The sequence below is a fragment of the Bactrocera oleae genome, chromosome 3 (genome assembly GCF_042242935.1).
Source record: "Bactrocera oleae isolate idBacOlea1 chromosome 3, idBacOlea1, whole genome shotgun sequence".
NCBI classification, from domain to species: Eukaryota; Metazoa; Arthropoda; class Insecta; order Diptera; family Tephritidae; genus Bactrocera; species Bactrocera oleae.
This window is the reverse complement of record NC_091537.1, coordinates 12,781,521-12,808,002: the sequence shown is the minus strand read 5'-3', so window position 1 is coordinate 12,808,002 and position 26,482 is coordinate 12,781,521. Positions and strand designations below refer to the sequence as shown.

Genomic DNA, 26,482 nt, shown 5'->3' with positions numbered 1-26,482 from the left:
GAAATACACTATAATGCAGTTGAAGCTTAGGCTGAAAAGAGGTCTGCATAAAAAATTATTTAAATGCAAATTAAAGAAAAATTTATATTTTGAAAACAGCAACTAATTTCTTTGCTTAAAACTATCATACGAGTACAATATGTAATTTCGAAAAACGAATAGCGGAAATGTACACATTCAAAACATAGCAAAAACGTTTCCAACATTTCTCTAATTCGGCTTTCATTTCCATGCAATAATTATTATTTTTTGTTTTTCTTTTCTATTAAAATCTTATTTTGAGCTTAGCTTAACATTTTGTAACTTTTGTCGCACACTGTATGGTACAATTCTCTATCAATTCATATTCCTGCCAGTGCACAATTGTATTGCAGCTTCACGCTCGTATTTAATGCATGTAATTCAAATATCAGCGATAATGTCTGCTTAATAAATGAGTCATTAAACAAAACATGCCAAACTATTTGGTTCGGATTTCATATTTTTTTCCTTTCTTTGTACTCATTCAATTAAAAGTGAAAGATAAGCTGGTATTGTATGCACTCAATTATTCAAAGCATACATATAACTGTACTTAAATGAAGCAGTACTTTTAAATATTGCTAAATGAAGCATATATTCTAACAATTAAAAATGAAATTAATTAAAATTAATTTTAAAAATGTTGATTAATTAATTTTAAAATTAAAATTAAAATTACTTTTTTTCATATCGATAGTTCGATCGATATTCAAAAATATTTATATAAAGGACTATTGAATATTCAACCTATATTCACAAATATAGCCGCTTTAGCTTAGACCCCTCTTTTACAAAAAAGGCCTGACTTTATGCGATTTTTTTTATTTATTTTTATATTCTCGCAACATGTTACTACAGAGTATAACTGTTTGGTTAACCAAACGGTTTCTTGTAACACCTTAAAATAATCGAGATAGATATCAAGTTATATATATAGATAAATGATCAGGATGGCGAGGCCAACTGAAATTCGGATAATTGTCTGTCAGTCTGCCCGTCCATCCATCCAAGCATTACCTTGAGTAAAAATTGAGATATCTTAATGAAACTTGGAACACGTATTTCCTGGCACCATAAGAAGTTCGACACGACAAGACTGTCACGCCCATAAAACACCATTAACCGTCCAATTAACGAAAGCCAAATCAATCACATTTGCTCAGTACAATTGTTTTGGTTATTCCCTACGACAGTGTTAAAATGGATGTAATCGGATTATAGCACCGCCCACTTCCTTTATACGGGATGTGTTAAAAATTACAAAAATCGCAATAAATCAATAAGTACTTCCAACAGAGCAATTAAATTTTATACTCAAGCTGGTACAAGAAGGTTTAATAGGCGTCGGCATAAAAATTTAACGATGGGCATGGCACCGCCCATCTTTAGCTGAAATCACATATCTCAGGATCTACATAGTCGACCACTAGCTACTAAATTCGGTAAATAAGATTATCCTGATATTCCAGTATTATGGTGTGAAAATAAGTGAAATCGGAGCACAGCCACGCCTACTTATTATTTAAGACAATTTTAAATTCCATTCGATACTTTCACTTCAGTACGCTAATAATACACAATTACTACATATATCGGAATCACACTTTGCTTACATAGTGCTGTTAAGGTGTGTCTGCTTGTAATCAAATATTGTCAAAATCGGACTACAACTGTTCAAGCCGCTAGATGCGGAATATGTGAATAACAATGCTGAGTTTTACTGCCTGACTTTTTACCAAAAATACTATTCTATTTGTGATAGATATAATTGGAATTTGGACAGAATTTTTTCGACATAATAGTATGCCTGTGTACCAAAAATTTGTTTAATCGGGCAACACTTCCCTTAGCCCCCATATAGCTAATATAAAGACTTTCGAACTTGAGGTTAACGTAATACCGCATATATGAATGAAATTCAGAGTGCGTATTTTCTTAATAGCAGCGTATCTTTCTGTTTAAAATAGACAAAATCGGGTAAAATTTTGCTTAAGCCTCTACTGAATAATATCAGGATTTTCAAACATCCAGTTGACTTTACCTCTTATATATTGGTGATGGTATGTGAGGTACCTTAATAATATTTAGTAATGCCAAAAATAGTTATAAGCGGGTCAATACTACCTCTATCTCCCATATATATAAGTACTAGAACGAATCTGAGTACTAAAATATTGTAAAATACAATTGTTTTCCTAAAAATGTTGTATACCGGCACTCAGAAATTGCTCACGGAATCCAATGGCTTAAGCGGTTACGTGGGTTTCACGGATACAAAACAAAAAATGTCCTAATATTATTTTCTATATTATATATATACGTTTTTAGCATCTTATTTAATTCTATAACCTCTTTAGAATGTAATCCTAAATTCTCAAGTTAAGCCGAGTAAAAGTTCTGGAGACACAGCGTTGAAAAGTTGCGCGCTCGAGTTCAGCTATATAGATAGTCTCTGAAAATTTTAAACACATTTTTCTTGAAACTGTGTTTGCAAATTCGGTTGTCAAAATTTCTCGCGAACTACTCAATCGCTCTTAATGAAGTTTCTCACAGGTTTTCTAGATATAATTCACTACAATAATTATCTTGAACGATTGATTTTTTTTGTTTGTGTTCAGTTACAACTATTTAAAACTACAAACACGTAGAGAAATTTTCATCAAAATTTTTATTTTTTTTTGTAAAAATGTCTGTCAAAAATAAAATTTTCTTTTTTGTTTTTTTTTCGTCCAATATCTAGTTTATGTTCTTAACTAAAACACGCATTTTTTCTTTTTTACTTTTGATCATCCTGTAAAGAGTTCTGCTATTAACGTGGAGGTACCTTTTTTCCGAAGGACTGCCGGGAAATGACATTGCAATGGCAGAGTTTTGAATTTTTTTCTTTGAAAATTTCACAAAATGTTGGTAATCGGTAATAACTTTAAAATAATAAAAAAAATAAAATTTTAAAATATGCCGTTTTTGCTCGACGAAACGCTTGTAACACCTTACAAGCATTAACAGAATCTTGATATGAATTTTTATAACAGAATTTACACTGTACTTAATGTTTGTCAGACAAAACAAAAAAAATTCAAAATAAAAATCCACTTTAAGTTAACTTAACTCAGCTCTCGAAATCCATTAACATAACCTTAGAATAATTAAAAAAAAAAACAGGGTTATGAATACCATAAAACAAAACCAAAAAAAATAAAAAAACATTTTTACATACTAAACATTCAATATCAAAAGAAAATGAGCAAGTAAACTCATTTTCGCGCACAACCCAACGAATTGCGTTTTCTTAACCGCAAACCGCATAATATTGCTTCTCCCTCGTACTAAGAATATGAATGCAGGTAGAAACGTCAAAAAGAGCAACGTCGGCAAATACTCAAATTAAAACCACTTCATGCATATCAATGAGTAATTGACTCTTAAGTGGTTACGTGTTGATTTTGGCGTCGCGTTTTTTGGTTTTTGTTTCAGCCCACGATTTTCTTGCTCATTGCACTTACAACTTTTACGAAAGGGCAAGACAAACACGAAGTCGTTCTGTACATATACATATATATATGTAGGCATATAACATGGCAAACGGTTGTCGCACATTAATTGGCGCTGTTGATTTCCATCTGTAATTTTCATTCGCCTTTCATTTTATTTGAAGCGCGCAAGAACAATAACAATGAATTTGGCAGGCAAAAAAGAGTTTTCCTAATATAAAAGAATTGACGGCGCATCGAGCTATCGCCAAGCGCTTATAGCGAGGGGTAGCAGGAAATCAGGTAATGGAAAAAAAAACTCGGCGTTTGTGTGGCACACGCTCTTAATTGCATGAGTGGTTTGTTTGAATTGTTGCTGGCTGCAATTAGTTAACTTCTCTCAATTCTTTTTTTTTTTTTTTTGCGAATGTCCAATAACTTCTCGATTGCCTTGATTGTGTGGGTGGTTTGATTTGAGTGAATTGCGTGTATGCCTCAAGCGTAGCTTTTATAGTTTTCTGCAGAACTGTTGTCAATTATTTCCATACACCCTCGAACAATTAAATGGAATCAATGCAATTTTTGATTTTCACTTATACTGGTACGTGGTCAATGAGTGCTTTCCTTGGCTTCAATTTTCATTTTGTTTGAAGTGTTTCATTATATAGTACTGAATTTTTGATTTTTGCAGTCAATTGCCAAGGCTTACTCAGTTTCAAATTTGAAATGCCGGCAGAAAACTATAGCATACATCTCAGAGTAGAAAACCTCAGAGTGATTTTATTAAAAGGGTTCGTTGTTTGAAAAGGCAGCTGACGAGCGCCAGACCACTGGCGGTCGCACTTTGGTCATCTAAAAAACCATTATGCTCCCGGGCGATAACCAAAACATGCCTTATCTAGCAACTCAGTGAATTTGGTAAAAAACCTGATTACTTTCCACCCCATCTGCCCAATGTCTCTTAAGTCGGAGCATTGTAAGCCGTGGAATATATCCTGTGTCATCCGGCTGAAAGCTGGGCATTCGAAAATATACTGTTCTTCATTCCGCATAACTTTTCAAATTTTTAAAAAGTGTATTATTAAGGGTCGGTGCCCTGTGATGATCCCTAAAATATTACTAAGTTCCCTTTTGCCTAAAGTGGTTGCTTTTTGGTCTGTCCTCCATCAACACTATCCCAAAGTAACTTGTGGTATGCTCTGTGTTGTTTGTGTTCCAAAACCTGAGGTGTTCCTCCAGGAGCAATTGCTTCAAATAACCCTTGAGGAAACTTAATGGTCTGGGGCAGCTTAGGGGGATTGTATTTGCAACCACCCCCGAGCGCCCAACTCGTCTGCATTTTCGTTTCCTTTTATTCCTATAGGACTGGGTATGCAGAATTATCTACTGAGAGTCTAGTTATTGCTTGCTTGCATAATCTAACTCAGTGGGACTTAGTATTGACGCTACGGATAGCCATAATTGCCGCTTGGCTGTTCAAGAGAAGGCTTATGGACTTGCTGTACATTAAGTTGGAAGCTCTCTTTTATGTATGGCTTACAACACAGGAAACCCGCTCCTGTTCCTATTTTACCCTTAGATCTGTCGGTATATATGTAGATTTCGTCACAGGAACTATCGATCACAGAACCATTGCTCCATTATTTTTCCTGAGGAATGGAAATGTTGTGTTTAAATCCTCATGGATCTCCTTTTCTCGGTCGCATTATCAATTTAGCCCGAGTATGAAACCAACGCCGGGTATGGCACCAATGGCCTAAAATATTGAGCCAGCTGGCGGTAGCATTGCCGCATACTTCACTTGAATAAGTATTGGCCGAAAGTCGAGGATAAACTCCAAAGCCTTTGCTGATGTAGTTTTCATTCCGACCGTAGTCTCCGTCAAGCAGGCGCGTTGCACCACACCACCGCAACATATGTTAGTATGAAACGGATGACACTTGTCTAGTGCCAATAAACCATGTGAAGTTGTAAACCCCTCTTTAGGGCGATGGCTTCGGCAGGAATTCCAGATTTCAAGGACTTTGGAAGCCCTAATCTCCATGTGTTATTTATCTCCGCTGTATGCTATAGTGATCTGATTTATACAGTTACTTCGGAGATTGCACCATTGCCTTAGGTAACAATCCATGCTTAAATTCGTGAATAAATCTCGACAAATGGTAAAGTTTTCCATACAAGCATTTGATTCCGATCGCTCAGTTTGTATGGCAGCTATGTGCAATAGTGGTGCGATATCGACGGTTCTGACAATATCTAAGAAACTGAGGAGCTAGTTCGCATATATACAGACAGACAGACGAACATGTCATACAAAAGGAAGATCTCCGCTGTTTCCTTTTGGGTGTAACACAACATCGTTCTACACTGAATATACCATGTTCAGGGTTATTTTATAAATATATGTGATATAATGATATAATATGTGCGAGTCACATGTGTATGCACATATCTCGTATACACGCATGAAAAATGAACAGAGAATTCGTCAAATGTCATGACAGGTTGAGACAAGCAAAAAATAAAAATAAATGAATAAATAGTGAAGGCTCATGCAACTGAAATAACTCAAGTCCACTGGGTTAACATTTATCTGTATCATTTGCGCTTGATTCACTGCTAAATAGTTACACGATGCACATCTCATGCGCAGCGCCTTTAAAATCCATTTGCCTACAAGCGCTGGCAGACAAATCGCAAATCCCGAGTATTAGTTTGGTGAGTGAATTGACAAAGTAGCGGCATAAGCGAACAGCTGCGCGCAAAAAATTAGCTGTGCTTGTGTATTTATACACATACATTTGTATATGAAGAGCACTTCTGACAGGCGAATCAGCATATATCGGTATTTGTGTGTGTGTGTGTGTGTGTCTGTCGAGCATATTTATTTTATTCATTGCATGATTACCATTAATTTCAATTTGTCAAAGTGTCAGAAAAGAGCGCGCACACACACACAGGCACACAATAATTTTGACATATACGTCTTTGCGCTGGTATTGGTATGCCCCGGCATGTGGGTAAAATGTCGCTCATACGCAGTGTCGTGTCTGCTGTACGAGCTGGTATATGGCAGCAGCACGTTGGCAAGCTTAATATGCAGACACAGGCGCTCCGCTTTAGACGAAAGCGAAACAAAGCAAATGCAATTTTGTAGTGACAAGTGCTCAGATGTATGCATGTGTGTGTGTGTCAGCGTGTGAGCTCATGAGTAAATTTGTTTTCTTTAGCACATCGACTCACATGTATTTGGGGTGTGGGTATGTGTATGTGCTGCTGTGACTTCAACCAACGATATTCCTGTCACATAGTTCGACGTACAGCATCCACACAAACACACCCAACAACGCAACACTGATTGCTGAACTATTTTGTACATATATAAACATGTGTATATACCATATAAGTCTGTCTGCTTTGAATATGTTGCTCGTGAACTGCTACATCGCGCTCCCAGTTAGCTGTGCTTGTATCGCCTGGATCTTGTTTTCTTATTGCCTTGCTTGTCCGCCATGCCATTCACGTCTCGCATGCTTTTTCTTGCAATGCGCGCTTAGGTACACACACACACACGCATATAGCTGTGTATGTGCTAAAGTGTGTAGAAGAAGTGTTAAAGTAGTTTTTGTTTCTTCGCTTGCAGCTTCCGCTATAACAATTTTGAGAAATAGCTGACATTTGTCTCAATGTCGTAAATTATTCGTGACACGCCAGCGCACACTTACATATACACACGCGCTTACAGCCACACACACGCGCACTCTTCGCTCACCTACCGTGCTCTGATATCTTTCCTGCAACAGCAGCGCTTGCTGTCATGCAAAATATTTAAACACACACATATGCGCTCGATCAATTTGTCAGCCATTTGCATGGCCCATACACACACACACCTCATATCTGACTTCTGCTCGGCGTCGCACATCAACCAGCGCTTAATTTAGTTACTCGCCTAGAGCCGGCAACCAGCAACTAAGACCAAATCAAAAACACTGCGAATTCCGTTACAATGTTTTTGTATATGTGTGTGTGTGTGTCTTGCCACGCTTCCCATTTGCGTTGTGTTACATTCTAAGCCTGTCATGCAAATTATATTTTAGTTTTCATGCACGCCATTCGAACGTGACTTTGCCGCTTTTATTGACTTCTGTCGAAATAATTCGCTTCGGCGAGGTTTTTGGGCGCATAAATTGCTTCGTCCCTGCTCGCTAGTTGCCATGGTAGCATTTTGCACGTACATGGCGTGAAATCAATGCTAAATTTATAAAAAAACAAAAATATATTGCATATTTTTGGAAATATTTTGTACGGCTCAATACATTTTTGCATGCACAGTTTGCATAGTTTTGAAATGCTGAAATTTCTCGGTGATATGATAACAAAACTAATCCTGAATTTTAAAAGTGACTTACAAATTTAAAGTAAGGTTTTTCATATCCAAAACATATCGCAGAAAACTGGAAAAATTTTAATTCGTAATTAAATACAATCAAGAAAAATTCTAGTACCTAAAGTACGCTTGAAAAAGTGGACTAATGTAGGAAGGTATGGCATTAATATTGCTAATTTTAGTACTAAAACACACTAAGATGGCTGAATGCTCAGCATGGCGGGAGAATAACATAGACTGTCATGTTGTGAACTTTGTGAAGCCCGACCGAAAACTCTTGTAGTTAAATGTTAGCAATAAGCAAAGTTCGCTGAACCTGAATAGGTGTTTGATATATATTTATGCTATTTCACCTGGATGTCTAGAAGTATGAGATCCAAGATGTGTTTGGCTTGATCTGGCAAAGTCGGAACATTCGACAATGAAGTGTTGAGATGATTCTATTTCATCTTCTTCCAAATAGCTGATACAGCTGGCATCCGATAAGATGTTTAATCGTATGAATGCCGATCGGACAGTGTACAGTTAGAACTTCTACAACCACTGAAAGGGGGACCTTGCTGAGAGCAACGAGCTCCATCGACCTCTTTTGATTTACCCTGCGCCAGAAGGACCTTGCGACTGCACAGCTGCTGGTAGCTGATACACACTTGCTGCGCTGGTCTGTGGCCCAACAGTGCAGTAGTGAGCCACAAGAAGACAACGGAGATCCTACCCGTTCTCATTCCGCAGTTTTCAGACTGAAGTACCTGTTCCAGCAAACTCATTAGGCTTACAGTTTCATGCAATATCGCTGTGGCCAGGCAGCCGTAACTGCTGTCAAATCATAAAATAGCATAATGCTAGAGATAACGAGCAGCTCGCAGTCATCTAAGTACTCAGATTTTCTGAGCCTGAGAGCACCTTTTGCGGTCATATCCCTCGCGGCTGTATCCACCGGTGCTATATGCAATAAGGTCTTCAGCGTCATAGTCGGTGTGGTGTACTGATGAGAGCAGCTCGTTGAACACTTGCCAATTTTTTCGCAAATGTAGTCTTCCCCCATACAAGAATTCTATAGAATATTATAAGCTTGACTACTGTTTCATAGAGCCAATGTACTGCCTTTGGTGAGAGACCCCACCTTTTGTCAATGGCTTACCTGCGGCAATACAGAGCGACCGATGTCTACTTTGCCCTTTCTTCGAAGTTGGGTTGGCACGAGAGCTTTCTGTCTAGGACGAGCCCAAGGTACTTATCTCTGTTAGCAGGCCGAATTTATCAAACTAAATTTTAGCAATATATTAACGCTTAGAAGAAGCTAAATAGCTGAGACAACATAAGCACTCACTAATATTTTCAGCGTTATCTTAACCATAGGAAACTTATAATACCTATGAGAGACGGTGTTAACTGCTTAACCCTTATGTTAGTAACCAACTTTACCGACGTCTTTTAGCAACCGGGTACCAGGGTACCCACGATCTGAGTATTATTATTATTTTGTTTATTTTATTAAACAAAACTTTTTCTAAAAAATGTTTCTTCAAATATTAAGTCAGTGACAATTTAAAGAAAGAAAAAAATAAAAAACATAAAAAATGAGCTTACAAATAGCTTTCTTTTAAGTTAAAAAACGACGATTTGAGAGCTTAAAATGAAATATTGCATTTTTTAAGCTATTCACACAAATATACCGCGGTGGGTACCCGGATACCCGTTTACTAACATAAGGGTTAAGACCGCTTTTGGAAACAAATCAACTTGGACTTAAGCTGACGCAATTCAAAGCTAACGTGGCTGCATTTCCTGCACAGTTTTACAAACCTTGCTAAAAGATCATTTTAAGGTAAGGTCATTGACCAAATTCTAAGCTATTAAATTAGTCGAGTAGCTTGTGAGATACGACACAAAATTGCGTAGGGCCACGTCCACAATACACGTTTGAACTTCATATATGGCATTCCGCCTACAAAGTTTTGGATTTCTGGAGTTTTATTTAGAAAATTAACACAATTGCGGTAATTTATAGAAATCAGATTAATGTGTGGTTATTTTTTCGTAATTATTTATGAAAATCTCTAAAAGTTTATTGTAAGCTTTTTAGAGAATGGAGAAACATAAACTAACCTATCTTCGCACAGCATGTTACTGGAGTATAACTATGTATGTGTGTACATACAAAACTTGGAAATATTTTAAATTATAAGGTAAAAGGTAAATCTTGGGCACTTAGGATTGCATCAAGTGGCTTATTATACACATCTGCATATATCTTTACTAATGTGGTAAATATATTATCAGAATTGCTTACGCGTTAATAAATGTTTACATAATCGTATATATTTTGTAAATATGAGCGCCATAAATTTATCCACAAAAGACCACACACTCCATTTCACATTAAAGATAAAATCGCTTCGTGCCGAAATATGTCGAATTTGCAATTTTTGGTTTGATGTTTGAATAGAAAAAAATTCGATATAGACAATCGAATTGAAGCTGCCACTCTCTCTCTCCCTCTCTCTGTAGTTAAATATACAAGTATAAAACTCCGCCGAAAAAAATTTAAATACAACAAATTATTAATTTATTGCTATTCAATTTTGGTTTTTCTGCTGTATGCTTAAAAATGCATTGAAATGTTGACACTTATCTTTTTAAATAAAGTTAGTTATTTTTTCTCTTTTTTTTGCATATTATGTATTTTTACTAACAAAACTACGCACTATGTTATACGAAGCAATATTAGTAAAATATTATAAAAACAGAATTTCTTGCTCTGCTTTACCTCTCACTTTCAACCTGGTTTTCAACGATTTTCTTCGCTACCTAGCCTTATGATTTGCAAAAACAACTGCTTTCCACCATAATACTATGAAGATTAAGAGAAGGATACGAGCTCACACAAACAATTATTTATCGCTTGTAGTGAAGAAAATCGCTAACAAAACGTTCAAGATTGTTGTATGTTAAGTATTAGTTAATATCCCTACCTATAAAGAGATAACATTGTGGCCCTATAATAATTTCAGATATGTTGTATAAATATTCAACATTTTTAAACCAAGCGTTCGGACTTATTCTTTTTGAAAAAAATGCCATATATATTAATTAAATAAACACGTTCATAGATAACGAAATATAGGTACATACGTAAATATATGTAAATGTGTGAGTTTTTCTGTGCTTAGTAAATTTAAAAAAAAATACCAGTATTTTTGCATGTTTTGTTTTCCATATCAAAACATTCTAAAAATTTGTAATTATTAAAGAAAATATTTCTCTGTAATATTAAAAATATATGCATTTATTTATTGAACACCATGCATTCAATTTTTTGTGCAAAGTATTTATAATTTTTTTTTTTGCTTAGATGTAATATATGTGATGTCTGGCATATAAAGGGTGCTTATGTAAAATCAAATAAAGAAAAATTAATAAAATTCCCTTTAAGTTAGGATAGGTCGTAGGGTTAATCCAAAATCATTGGATATCACTTGGACAGATATAGTTCGTACTTTGTGATTCCTAAAAGTGAATCAGCAGATCCTCTTGGCTCGACAAAGCCTTTCAGCTTACCACAAATTTATTGCGGCGCTTAATATCAATCCCAGTAACTACGGTAAGTTTAGCAATGGTGTGTTTTTCGAGATATTTAAATCTTAGTCAGGCAAAAGCCAGCCAATACTCGCACCAACCTAACGAAGGCTCAGGCCTAATAAGTTCCAAATTCTTGATATTTATAATACTTTACTGGAAAGCTTTTTCACTTACCATACCCGCTTGACCGAAGTGGTCACTCTATAGGCTCCTTTTTGATTTGAGTTGGTTGTGGGGGGCCAAGAAATCGCGAAATGCTTTGCCAGTAGAACTCATTATGAACAGTAACGTTTGTTTCATTTTTTGACCAGCTGCAAGAAAACTTGAATAATTTTTTAGCATTTCTCCCAACACAAATACAGCAGTCTTGCTTATTTACCTAACCGAGTTTTAAATCTGTCAAATTATACACAACATAAATGACAGAAACAGCTGTTGATTTTGAAAGTTCATAAGACAGCTAGCAATGTTCTGCGCCTCTGGCAAATTCTAACTAACTAAAAACACTCTATATTGATTATTATGACATGTAGTTTTGATATGCATTAAAACATAAATATTTATTTACAATCGTAAATGTTCGATTTCAATTGCGACTAAACCAAATTTATTTCTGTATTAATTTCACACAATCTAAATTTACAAACATTCAATTTATTTTGCAGGTTTCATTGGCAAAATCAACAAAAAACACATTCACCGGTTATGGCATCGGCAGCGCCAATATGGATGCTGACATTGTACAATATGACATACCGAAAAACTCTTACAAACGAGCCAATTCGGACATCAATTACGAGGTGATTGTATAGATGTGTATTTACGCATACCAACACATACACACATACATACATACAAACAAACACATCCGGCGGCAGATTTATTTATTTAAATATTTAAATTGGTGCAAATTAGATTTTGCATTAAACATTTGCGCGCTGGTAATCTCAGCGGAGATTTGACGTTAAATTCTGAATTGATTTCCAACTCAATCAATAAATGTCATTTAACTACACATAAATTCTTGAATCGCATGGGGCGATATTTAAACCTGTGTCAGTGAGGGCGAACTTTATAATTTATGCGTTTAAATATTGGACAATTTTTATGAAATATTGATTCATATAATGTGCGAATTGCATTTAAGACAGGGAGAGAATACAAATTGAAAAAGTAAATATAATATAAAATAAATAAAATTATATTATATAAAACCGATAAATATACCATAGTCGAAAGCAACGATTCTATAATAACCTTAACAAAAATAAATGGTTATATAGCAGCTATATGCTATAGTGCTTCGACCTGACCAAATTTCGTAAAGATATCTCGTCAAATGAAAAAGCTTTCCATACAAGCACTTCATTCCGATCGTTCAGTCTGTATGACAGCTATGTCGTATAGTGGTCTGATATCAGCGGATCCGCCAAATAAGAAGCATCTTGGATAGAAAAGGACGAATGCGAAATTTCAGAACGGTATCTCAAAAATTACTCATATATTTTATAAAGTCTCCGACGTTTCCTTCTGGGTGTTACAAACCCCTGTTCAGGGTATCAAAAGCGAGGAAATATAAAATGTTGTTTGCAATTTGAAACAAAAATAATAATAAATATAAAAAAAGTACATTTATATAAAAACCAATAAAATTTAGTTGAAAAAAAACCTAGTTTAAGTAAAAAAGCTTTAAAATACTTTTTATTCAAAAAGTTCTCTGTACTGAGTAGACAATATAGAAACATTTATGCTTTCCGTGTAATTACAATTTGCATTTTTTTTTTTTTTTATAAAAAATAAACATTTGCACCGCAAGCAATATGTTGTAAGCCGCAATATTTGTGCGAAATTTTACAATTTTCTATTTGTAGTTGCAACCAGATTTTAGTGGTAAGCCAGTGAGCGCAAACTGCTAGCATTTAATTGGCACTTAAACTGATACCGCATACCAGTGGTGTTTGGCAAATGTTAGCAATATTGCATGCAACATATTATGAAGCGGAAACAAACATTAAAAATTCATAATAATGCAATATTTCGGAGAGGAGTTTAATTGCCCAACCTCAGCGGAGAAAAATGTATTTCCAGCAGATTTACATAATTAAATTTAAATATTTTACGAGCACATTTAACAAAGCTTTATTAAATCTCAACGTTAATGCATTAACTGTAATTACCGACCACTACAAGTGGATATACTAACAACTGAATAACATATGTTATAGGTACACATGGCATAGGCATGCATAGAATAGGCACAAAAATCAAAAATTTAACGATTTAGTTGCAAAATGTTTTGTTGAAATGTTAAAAATTGTAAAATGTATATTTTATTTACACACTACTAAAATATATTGCACAATAATTTTTTGTTTCAATATTTTAATAGACAGAAATATTGTACAATAATTTTTTGTTCAGATTTTTATACTAGTGAAAACTATTGCATAATAATTTTTTTAATTAAATAAAAATTAAATTTAATTTTGTTACAATCGAAAAATATTGCACAGTAATTTTATAGTTTACATTTAGACCAGAAAGTTACCGGAAATTGTTGGCCTACAGTTAGGGCCGTTTACGACGGATGCTTTCGCGCAAACGCCTCAAAATAATCGTCCGTCTCGTTGGAAAAAAAACAATTTCCGGAAACTCTCTGGTTTCATGGTACAACATGTTGCTACAGAGTATAATGCACGATTTTAAGACCAAAAACTCGTTCAATACCATCGATCAACCACCGTTCTTGTCTCCAAAACTCATGTTACCACTCCTTGGAGCCCGTTTCGACTCGATTGAGGTTGTAAAAGAAAATACTTAGTGGGAACTGAAATACTATTGAAAACTATTGCGCAATATTTTTTTGTTTAGATTTTTATATTACCAAAAATTATGCACAATAATTTTGTTCGCCCAATAATTTCATTATTTATATTTTTTACTAGCGAAAAATATTACATAATAATTTTCTGTTTAGATTTTATGCATTCGAAAAGTATTGCACAATAATTTTTGCTTTATACTTTTATACTAGCGAAAACTATCGCACAATATTTTATTGTTTAGATTTCTATATTACCTAAAAATATTGCACAATAATTTTGTTTCCCCAACGAATAAATCATGGTACATGGATTTTAAGATGGATGTCTGTGCTATGCAATAGCTAGAGTAGAGTTGCGTATGTAGTTTTAAACTTTCTAAAAAGTAGGCGAAGCTCCTTCTTATAATAAGTTTATAATACGTATCTAATAACCTACCAAAGATAACTGAAACAGATCCTTCGAAAGCATGGCCTCAACATGCTTCCGGGTCACTCAGAATATTTTATGAAGTTCTCTCAATTATGCATATTTTTCGAAAAAGTCTGTTATAAAACTTCATCAGCCATAAGAAAACTCAAAAGTCAGACAAAATGAACTTATATTCGGATTAACCAGTGTTCAGATACATTGAAGTGCGTTATCAAGGTAATACGAGTAAAATATTTTGCGAATTAGTTTTGTACTCGTCATACTTTATAACTATATAACTTCGTACTTTATATTATTCAATAAAATAATTTACACATTTTCTTTACTTACAGAGCTCCGTACTGGGATCCGGTGGTATTATGTATATAAATGGTAGAATAGTTTCTGGACCCCTAGAGTCTTTGATAGATGTGCTAGTGCCAAAAAATCGCATAGATTTCGATAAGGTAAGATATTCAACATATTACCATGTACACAGAGTAATAACTATACACAAACCTTGCACTTAGAGATCGAAGCAATAGAAGTGAATCTGAGTACACAGTTTTCTACTGAATTTTGTTTCCCATATTTTATTTCAATATGTGCGTATATTTATACTCATACTATACGCTATATGTGAAAAAAGCCCTATACCATGTGAGGTCTTATATTATATTTACTACAGTGGAAGATACAGGAAGTGATGATGCACGAGAAAAGATCATGTGCTATCATGAATATATAAAAATTTGCCACTTATTTGAAATTTAAAAAAATTTTCCGTCCGTCTTTCTGAATATACGCGAACTAGTGTTTCAGTTTTTGATATATTTCTATGAAAATGTGCAAACGTTGTTTTTCTTTTTATTTTTATGATATTTGTATAAAACAGGTGGCAACCCCATATAATTTAATTTGTAAATATAAATATTTGTGAGAGAACCACAATGTCTAGTTGTGCCTAACTGTTTCACTATTTTTATTTTTAATTTTCAACTAGGTGGCAACCTTGTTTTTTTGCACCTACTCGAATATTGCACCGTACAATGCAAAAAGAAATTTGCAATCGATTTACACTTAAGTGGCGCTCTGCATTTTCCGAGCGTGACGGAATTTTGTTTGTCACACATTTTCGTTGCAGTTGTCAGATTTTATCACCTTACATAAAAAAATTCCATCTCAAAATCGTTGACAGTATAGTATACTTTGTAATATTTTAACTTCCATGAATTTTATTTTATTTATTTTTAACGAAAAGATAACAAACTGTGCCACTTGCAACCGCAACACAAAATTAATTAGTGTGAGTGTATGAGTGCTGCAATTGAGATTGCAAACAAATAAAAACAAATATGCGTTATACAAGAGATACATATTAATAAAGCAACAATGAAATACAAATGAGTTGAGATAAAAAGTGAAATTAAATGGAATTTATATATCACAAATCACACACACTAACATATGCACACACACATACGCACACATATGTAATAATCGCGCTTTTAACACTGTCTGTAGGGCGGATGTTGTTGTTGTTGGTCTGTCAAACTGGGCATGTCCGACCGCAACGCGTCAAACAAGCGTGTAAAGTGAGAACGCTTCGCCGCGATGAAAAGCGGATGTAATTGCATTTCTATGTTTTGCCAGCAAAACCCAAAACCAATAACATTACAATCAATATACAAACACACACAATAAATGCGCTGACAAAGCAACGCCACACACGCACACACATTTCAGCAAACGCGCTTATAAGTGCATTGTTGTTGCCACATGAAGCATAGAAGAATGCGGCTGATAGCAACAGCAACTGGTGAAGAGTCGGCACACTTGCGCCGCGCATCCTTTTTGTGTGTGAGTGCTGGTGTTTGTGCAACACTCAGCATCGATAATTCAACACTGAATTCGCGCTGTGCACTCGACCAGTTTTTACTCGCTTTGACTATTGATTTTTTCCAATTCATTTATTCTTTATTCATGCAATCAAACAATCGAATGTAGTGGTTGCGGTGATGGCGCGCGGGGGCAAAAAACAACAAAACAAAAACAGAAACACTTTTATTAATATTTCGCACAAAAAACGGCGAGCGAAAACAAGTTTTTATAAACATGCAGAGTTTGTTTGGATTAACCCTCGGGTGAGCCCGGTGGCCCGAGCAAGCTGACATAGAAGTTTACTTAAAGCATTGCTCAGCACAACAAAGCAAAACTAATGCAATAATGGCATTAGAAATAATCTAGGAAACTTTAATTATTAAATATTTCAATGCAGAGTTGCCACCCGACATAAACTGAGATAAATGTTATAAACAAATTATTGAAAATAAAAGCGTTAATAAATATTTCGATGAATACTCGTCGCTTTTAAGTAGGCGTATTTTAGTACGGAGTTGCCACTTATAGATGTAAACTTATATTAAATTAAAATATTAAAATGTATTTAAATATTATGATATAATAAAATATTATAAAACACATGTTTCATATTTGGCCTTAATAAACACTTTCTAAAATTTCTTGGTAAGTTAATTTAAGAATAATTGAGAACAGTGTTACCACCAAAGCATTGAAAATGTTATGAAAATATTATATTAAAAATTGTTTGCTCAAAATAATAGTGTATAAGAAATTCTTTCCACAATATTTTTAATAATTGTAAAATAGAGTTGCCACCAATCGAAGAGTAAAACTTACGCAAATGTTATAAAATTCGAATTAGAAATGCAAGCGTTTAAAAACCACAAAAGAAACAGACACAAGACGTTCATTTAAGCATCACTTGGAACAGGGTTACCACATATCCAAAAAAGTAACATTAGTTAAAATTTATAGAATGCTTGTTAAAAAAATAAACGTCTAAGTAAACCGAAAATAAAACACATTTGAGAACAGAGTTACCACTTAATGTAAATTTCGACATAAACTGAAATTACGTATGCACTCTGTTGCCTTTAAGATAATAAAACATTAATTTTCACGTAAAAAAAAATAAAATCTATATTGAACCGAAAATATTTTGGTAATACTTTATTTTTATGATTTTTTTAATAAAACAGTTGGCAATGCTATATAATTATTTTTGTAATTGTAAAATTTTTAAAAAGAACCAAAATTTCTAGTTGTGCCTAACTGCTTTAATTGTTTCACTTCTAATTTTCAAAGAGTTGGCAACCTTGTTTTGTTTTAAAACCACTTGAGTATTGCACACTATTTTAAAGTAGATTAGACAAGTGTCCAAAAAGATAAAATTGAGTTAAACATTAAAAAAAGTATGTGGAAAATATAAGCTTTTAAGAAAGTTTTCCGAAAGAGACTCGTTACTTCAATTTAAGTAGATTTTGTAATAGAGTTGCCAGCTACGAAAGAAAAGCAAAACTTACGAAAAATACTCAGAATTGCAATTTAAGCACATATGAAAATAGAGCCATCTGCCATCTAAAAACGATTATATAAAAGTATTTTTGATTCAAAATTGCCACCTATTTATAAAAGCAGAACTGAGAAACATATTTAAAAATATTCAATATATAATATTGCTGTTACTTACATATTATATTGCTGAAGGAAAGCTGCTTCAAGTTAAGTATATTTTGGAACAGAGCTGCCAGCCATCAATAAAAATCAAACCGAAATAGACTCGGAATTTCAACTTAAGCACAATTTAGAACAAAGCCTGCCTGCTATTGAAAAAATAAAAATACTATTGGAAAGTATTCGATGATACTTGTATATGAAAGCAGAACTAAGAAATACCAATAAATCAAAAAATATATTCAAAAATTATTATATTTAAAATATATTTCTGCTACCTAGTAACGTTATGAGAACACAATTTTTCAAAAAATGTATGGTTTTTGAAAAATATATAAATTTGCCTACATAAAAGTCACTCAGCTAAGATAACAGCAATACGTATAAATAGTAGCAAAAGAAATTTTGAACAACGTTAGGGTTAAAATTCAGCAATATATATGCTAACTACACTGCTGGCATATCCGAAGCCAATTCATGTGCACACAATTGCATTCGAAAAACACTTCTGATTATTGCCAATGCATGCAAATTAAAGTTACTAAAAAAGTGCAGAATGTTTTTCAAACATTATACAAAGCAATATTGGTTGCATAAATAATTAAAAATTCCGATTATACAAGTATATAGCTGAAGGTTAGCTGCAAGCTATTAGCCTCTGAAAAATTCTGCGAGCTGCTGCGCGCTCATAGCAATTTTTCAACATTTCAACTTTTTTCGTTGCTTTTATTGATGTTATCAGCATTTTTTGAATTGCTGTCATTTTATTAATGAAATTGTTTGTCTAATGGAAACTGATATGTGCTTTTATACAAATGTATGTATGTACTAAACATGATTTTCAATCAGTCTATTTTGCATTTATTGATGGTTATGAATATTTAATTTACTTAATTAAGATCACTATTTATTTAGTTTTTATCAACACAGTTATTTAAGGGAACCTATCTGGTTTTTTCTTCTTGTATATATACTCATATATTTATATTTCTATGTGTGTTGATTTCTGACAATATTGAGGTTATTATATAAATATTCTTCATTCAATTGAAAAGTTTATTAAACCGTAACACAGTGTCAATAAAAATGTAATGTTATTTATCACAAGACCTTTTCCCCTTGCTCTGAATGCTAGTGGTGAACGACCTGTTGAAGAAACTCGAGGAATGAGGCTGCCGGTGGATGCCTAGGCAGACAATATAGCTCTTTTGGTAAATTTTGGTTACAAAAAATTCGTAAACACCGTTTACGATCTAATCCAAGGTCATCTAAATGCGGTAAGCAAGTGGGCAGAGAGAAATGAATTAGCCCTTAATCCAAATAATACTGAGCTAATTTTATTTACTAGGAGATACAAAATTCTAATGTTTCACTCCACATATTGGGTGGCTCTATTCTTCAACCGATGAAGAGGTTGAACTACTTGATGTTTGTCCTTGTTCTCATGGAAACCAAATATTACGAAGTGAGTAAGGATGTCATCGGTCGCCTTACACTATTGTGGATGAGCAATTCGGAACAGATTAGGTCTCTCAACAAAAGTGCTGTTCTGGCTTTATGAAACTGCGGTTAAGCCAATAATATTTTAGGAGATCGTTGTCTGTTTGAGGGCACTCGGAAAAGTCCCACTAGTTAAGCAGCTAGAGCGTGTTCAAAGTGCTGCCCTAATCGTCATCTATGGTGCACTAAAGACAACACCAAAAATGGCTCTCAATGCTATTCTACACGTCGCACCTGTAGACATTGCTGGTAGGTGCTTGGCGACAAAGGTTGCTATTAAACTCAGGGAAGCTGGGTATATTCTCCACTGCTTCGATTTGATTCCTTACTGCATCGCAAAATCTTCTCCCAGCGATTCCTTCGCGACACAAACACCTCCGAGAGATTTGTGGGCAGGGCAAAGCAATTGGAGAAGAGGTGCACTGCTTGCGTGCTTTTTAACGGCTGAATCGATATTAAAAGGTAGAGTAGCGTAGTCTTCTATCAAAGCTCCCGACATCAATTCTAGTTTCAGACTACCAGACCACTGTAGCATATTTTAAACGAAGGTGGCTGCCCTCAAGTTAGCAGTAGATGTACTGCACGGAAGTACAGCTTCCTTCAGAGAATGAAGCCAATAGCCAAGCGGCTATACTGGCTTTGAATTCGCTGACTGTGCACTCAAAACTAGTCAAGAGATGTATGACCTCAATAGCAATAGCTTTAAGCTTCTTCCACAATAGCTTTGTATGGGTGCCCGGTCACAGTGGAATCGCCGGAAACTGCAAAGCTGATAAGCTTGCTCAGGAGGGCTCCCAATTTTATCCGATTACAGATTGAAGCCTTTGGATCAAAATTTATATATATTTACACAAGTGTGCAAAACAAACACTTGCTTTGCTCATATTGAAATCTACATGCCACAGTTCATAAAGACAAATTAAATTAAATTTTCAATGAATTTGTAATCAAACCCTTTTAGGTAATTGTTTGAAATCAAGCAACCAATTGTCTCATACATTTGTATTATATTTGTACACATGTATGCACATATATTTTAAAGTACAAACGCACGCTCGAAGCATTTTCGGAGAAACTGTCAAATGTTACTTGTACTCAATAATCGCTCATTGTCACACAAACACACACACACACACATTGTCATAATTGTGACAGCTGTCACAAATAAATCAACTGACCGCAATATAACCGAGTCACAGTGTTTGATTAGTGCCAATTAAATATTTAATTACTATGTAATAATGGAGGCTTCATAACTCATACACTCACAACGCGAAACAGCTGTAATAATAATAATTATAATAATAACATTGAAGCATACATACAAACAGTAACTCGTATGTATGTTAATATATGCCTCCCTATACTATACATATAAAAAAGTATGTATTTTGAGTTGGCAAATATTGACTGACAACTTAATTTTTGGGTTTACATTTTCACAAATTTTACTAAAATTAGTTTTTCGAAAATGTAAATAATGTTTATTTAAGCCAAGCTTAGTGTTTTTATGGCCAAGTGTTTTATTTAAGCGGCCCTTTGGTGCAGTGGATAGCACATTGGACTTCTAATCCAAAGGTCGCGGGTTCGATCCCCGCAAGGGCTCAAGTTTTTTATTATCTCAAAAAAAATTCAAAAGAAAACATCACATAACAAATAAAAAAAACTTCACGCGAAACATATATTTTAAAATTAAAAATTTTCTTCGAAAGACTATTAAACATGGACAGAATGAGAGGTTTTTATAGAAAAATATTTGGAGTTAGCACATTATCGCTCGAAAGCAATTCGAAAACTTTAAGCAATATTTCAAAAAAATTTCCGCGGCTGAGCTTCATGGCACCCACCGAGCTCTACTTATATACAAATCTATAAATATACAACAAAGTCGGCTTAGTTACACCAATTATAACGCAGGTACGACTGGACCGATTCGATGGTCTCCGTTCGTACAAGGTACTTAAATACGAAAAAACGTTAACTTCGGATGCGCTGAAGCTATTATACACTTCAGAGGTAAAAAAGTTTTCATACAAAAGCTCGATTTAAACGGTCAGTTGATATGGCAGCTTCAAGCTATAGTGGTTCGATTTGAAAAATATTGAGAGAGAGATTGTAGCGTTGCTAAAGATAATAACCTGTGGCAAATCTCGTGAAGATACCTTGACAAATAAAAAAGCTTTCCAAACAGGGACTTGAGTTTGATCGTACAGTTTTTATGGTATCTATATGCTATAGTAGTCCGATCTAAACCATTTTTTTCTAAAATTATAGCTTTGTTTATCCCGCGAAATTTTGTGAATGTCAACTTAAAAACTTTTCCCTACAAGCTTTTGATTCCGTTGCCTTAAATAATAATCCAAGCAACAGAAAACTTCTAACAAACCGCTGAAAATCAACTCAAAATTACGTCGATAGATATTTTAGAAAATAATGCGAAATCACAGTTATATATAGGTTATATTTGTGGTAAAGCTTTTTTTTTCTTCATGATGAAAGCTCACTCGCGGCCAGCGCTTATCTCCTGCTATCGTTAATGAAGTAAAATTCATAAACCAAAAACAAAAAAAAAAATTTTATAAAAACTCCAATTAAAAGCAAAACCGCTTGATTCGTATCAAATATCAATTTGTTATAAAATCATTATGAGTAATATTTAGAGAAAGAAAAAACCACGCGATGCAAAACAAAACAACTGAGAAGACGACTACAACTCATCGAGTAGCGCATAAGAATCGGAAGAATACATAAAAACTGGATTAATTAAAAGTTGAATTGTTATTGTTATAACATAACTTTTAGAACGAGCATGCCATGTACTAAACGAGATGAGCGGAAGAAGCGAAGTGAGTGAGAGATAAAGCGGCAAGGAAACATCATACCATCAACTACAAAATGCAACCTCACAATATTTTCATCATTTTCATCTTGTTGCTTTTCAGTTACTCAAAAAACAACAACAACAAAAATCAGCAGCATTTAATTTCCCACAAACATTGCTGACGCCTTCAGCGGCCTTCTGCCATTTGGCTAATTAGAAATGGCCGTACACAAACGAGCGGCAATAAGAAAAACACCGAAACACTGAAACGCTAACCAGAGCCAAAATTTACAAATGCACAACCGCAAGTGTGGCAAGTTGTTGTTGTTGGCGCGCTGTCCATGTTGCCGACTGAATGAATGAAGTTGAAGAAACTTGCCAACCTTAAATTGCAATTATCGCAATATGCATTGCCAAGAGGAGGTCGGCAAAAAAACAAACGCACACACATATACACAAGCAAATAGCGTGGAATAGTGCGAAACGAAAGTAAAAAGAGTGAGAAAAAGGCAGAATCTGTTTTTTCCTCAACTTAATGATAATCGTGTATTCTTTTTTTCTTTTTGTGTCTTCTTTTTTTGTGTTGCTCTTGCTTGTAGTCGCTGCTTATATACTAGTTAGCTGGTGTTAGTTGTGGGCGTTGCAGCGCCTTATACTCGTATATGTATCTGGAATTACATAACTCACCGCTAACAAGTCGAGCAACAACGCGCGTTTGACATTTGCTCGTCTGCTGATGCTGCAAAGTGTAATTAGTAATTCATTGCAAATACTAGAAGCGCATGAATAATTCAAATGCAGTGTTGGGAAATGGCCAATAAGTTTGCCAAAGCATGCAAATAACTGTAAATGTGGGTAATTAAAAATATGCGAAGAATTTTGAGAAACTTCGCTTATAAGTGTTGAATGTGCTTGAAGTTTAAATGTCTTTAGAATGCTGCATCGGAATTTAGACACTACTTATAGCAAAAATAATTGTTTGACTTGTCTGAGAATAACGTTTTTATACACTGCACAGAGTATATTAAGTTTGCCACGAAGTTTGTAATACCCAGTCCCACAGTTTTTGAGATAACGATCTGAAATTTTGCAAACGTCATTTTCCCACCAAGAAGCTGCTCATTTGGCTGTTGGTATGATTGATATCGGACCACTATAGCATATAGCTGTCATACAAACTGAACAATCGGAAGCAAATGCTCGTATGGAAAACTTTTTCATTTGACGAGCTATCTTCAACTAATTTGGTACAAATTATAATTTAGGGCAACGGTACAATCTCCGAAGAATTTGTTCAAATCAGCTCCCTATAGCATATAGCTGGCATACAAACTGCTTGGTCAAAATTAAACCTTATCTGTACAACTTTTTTATTTCACAAGATATATTCTAGAAATTTGACATAGATTATTATCCAAAACTACGCTATAATTTCTGAAGAAATTGTTTAGATCGTAGCACTATAGCATATAGCTGCCATACAAACTGAGCGATAAAAATCAATATAAACGTCTTTTTATCCCGCTTTATGCTATAAAAAATACATCTGTGAAGGATACTCTATTGTAGCTTTGGTGCAACCGAAGTTAACATCCTTCCTTTTTTTATTTTCTTGCCACCAAAAATATGTAGGTAGCAAAAAATGCCGATAATCACTTTCGAAAGCTTTATTTTTACCATTTACCTCAAACTTTAAAATTTTTAAATATTTTTGCCACTCATTTATAATTTATATTCGTTTGTTGCCAAATGCTTGGTAGTGAGTAGTCCAGTTTCTTCTATACATCATTGGGAAGCTGTTCCACAATGCGCATAAAAATTGGCGCTCAGTCCAAAAGCATACTTGGCACCCAGCACTTAACACAATTACACACATACAAATGTCGTAGCATAACATTAGGCGCAAAGCGTGTTGAAATAATTAATTCATTCTTGCAAAACAAATCCGCTAGGATTAGCCTTCACACTGCCAACCTAACAAGCACACAACCAAGAGTTGAGTAGCCAACAGAGTGAGAGCGGCTGTCTGCTGCCAAGCGCAGAGGACAAGCCAAGATGGCGCGAGCCGTCCGTGCAGTTGTAGACCTGTGTGTGTGTGTGTGGAGGGAACAAATAAATTAAGCCTATTTAACGCTTTGAGCCATTTAAGCAACGCCACTTGTAATTGCAGAGCCTGGCGGCTAACAACTGACCGCATAAGTTGCAAACAAACACGTGTCTACACACAAATAGATATTTACAAGTATATATATATATATATATATATAGGTACAAATGCATAGTAGTTATAAGTATAAATATATATAATATAGTATAAGTACAAATGAACTTGTGTGCTTCTATGCCACAAATATGTAAGTGTTGCCAATATGACCTAACGCTCTTGGTATCGCATATATTTCCATTACTGTATCTCATTACAACTAAATAAATATGAGCACACACACACACACACATAGATGCACATATATATATAGTATTGCTGTTATATTTCACTTCATTATATAAGTAACGCTATTTGAACTGTCTCTTTGCTCTCCGCTTTGTCTGATTGCAGGAATTTATATTCTCATTTTTATTATCGTCACGTTTATTTTTACGACCCCATGAGCTGCTTGGCAAATTATTATCCTCAGTACCTGATAGCGAGTCGTTAGAATCATTAGTCGCTTTATTGGCCGAGTGGACGCAAAAGTTTCCCTACGATTATCGCGACGAACGTATGATGGGCCATGTTAAACATATCGTTGCCAGGTAGGTGCTACAAATTACTTAAACTGCTTGTGCTAGCACATGAGTGTACATGAATATATTTACTCACAATTGATTTTTACTTTAATTACTGGTTGAGTGTTTTTTTTTTTTGGCTTATTAAGAGGTTAGTAACCAAAGTAACTGGCATTGCTTCACCAACAAAGGTTGAGTTACTCATTAAAACAAATAGAGAGAGAAGAATCGAATTTTATTGGTTATGTAATTTTAACAAAACTTCCAAAACATTTCTTTAATTTTTTATAAATCTTATCAAAATCGCTAATTCTCATACGATGTTTTGGGTATCTTTTTACCCTGAACAGGTGCGTCCGTCTGTATATGCACGAACTAGTCCCTCAGTTTTTGAGATATCCACCTGACGTTTTGCACACATTCGTTTCTCACCAAGAACCGGCTCATTTGTTGTAACGGTCGATATCTGACAACTATAGCATATTCCATCCATACAAACTGAGCGTTTAGAATAAAGTGCTTGTATGGAAAACTTTTTCATTCGACGAGATATCTTCATAAAATTTGTCATGGATTGTTGTGCAAAGCAACGGTGTAGTCTCCGAACAAATTGTTTAGATCGAGTCACTATAGCGTATAGCTGCCATACAAATTGACCGATCAAAGTTCTTGTAAGGAATCTTTTATATCTGTGAAGCGTATTATAGCTTCGGTGCAACCGAAGTTAACTTGTTTATATTACTTCACTCATTTTCGTATGACTGAAAATAAGAGCGAAACTACTCACTTTATTTCAAACAGATTGACACTTTTTTTCGATAATAAAAAAAAAATTGTATATTTCAAATATTTAATATTGAAGTTAAAAAATTGTTAAAAAATCATTAACTATAATATTTTATAACCGAAATTAAATAGAAACGCTCACATCTCACATATCGAATAATGTCTATACCAAACTCAACTTACAAAATACTGCTTCTCATATAAAGCACGCTCATTAAAGCAAAAGCACATTAATTGTACGATTTCGTCTGAACGATTGCCTCTATTACTTTCGCAAAGACATTGCCATTCACCTATGAGTCTAAGCCTTTCTAATAACTAGTCTCTAATACTAGTATTTGCCCTTTGACTTTTGCCAACTCAGTGAATTCGTAGATTCACCTTATTATATATTCCTAATTGTACTTACAATCAA

General features: G+C 34.4%; 1 protein-coding gene and 1 non-coding gene across 2 annotated transcripts in view; both read left to right on the top strand.

Moving 5' to 3' along the window:
• The window catches only part of LOC106619416 (uncharacterized), a 152,743-nt gene that overhangs the window by 8,124 nt on the left and 118,137 nt on the right, over positions 1 to 26,482 (top strand). The window contains exons 2-4 of the mRNA XM_036366519.2: positions 12,129 to 12,263; positions 15,050 to 15,163; positions 25,112 to 25,308. Coding sequence (XP_036222412.2) covers positions 12,129 to 12,263; positions 15,050 to 15,163; positions 25,112 to 25,308 — 446 coding nt within the window. The remainder of the gene's footprint in view (positions 1 to 12,128; positions 12,264 to 15,049; positions 15,164 to 25,111; positions 25,309 to 26,482) is intronic.
• TRNAR-UCU (transfer RNA arginine (anticodon UCU)) lies at positions 21,267 to 21,340 on the top strand. The gene has a single exon. It is a non-coding gene; the product is annotated as a tRNA-Arg (tRNA).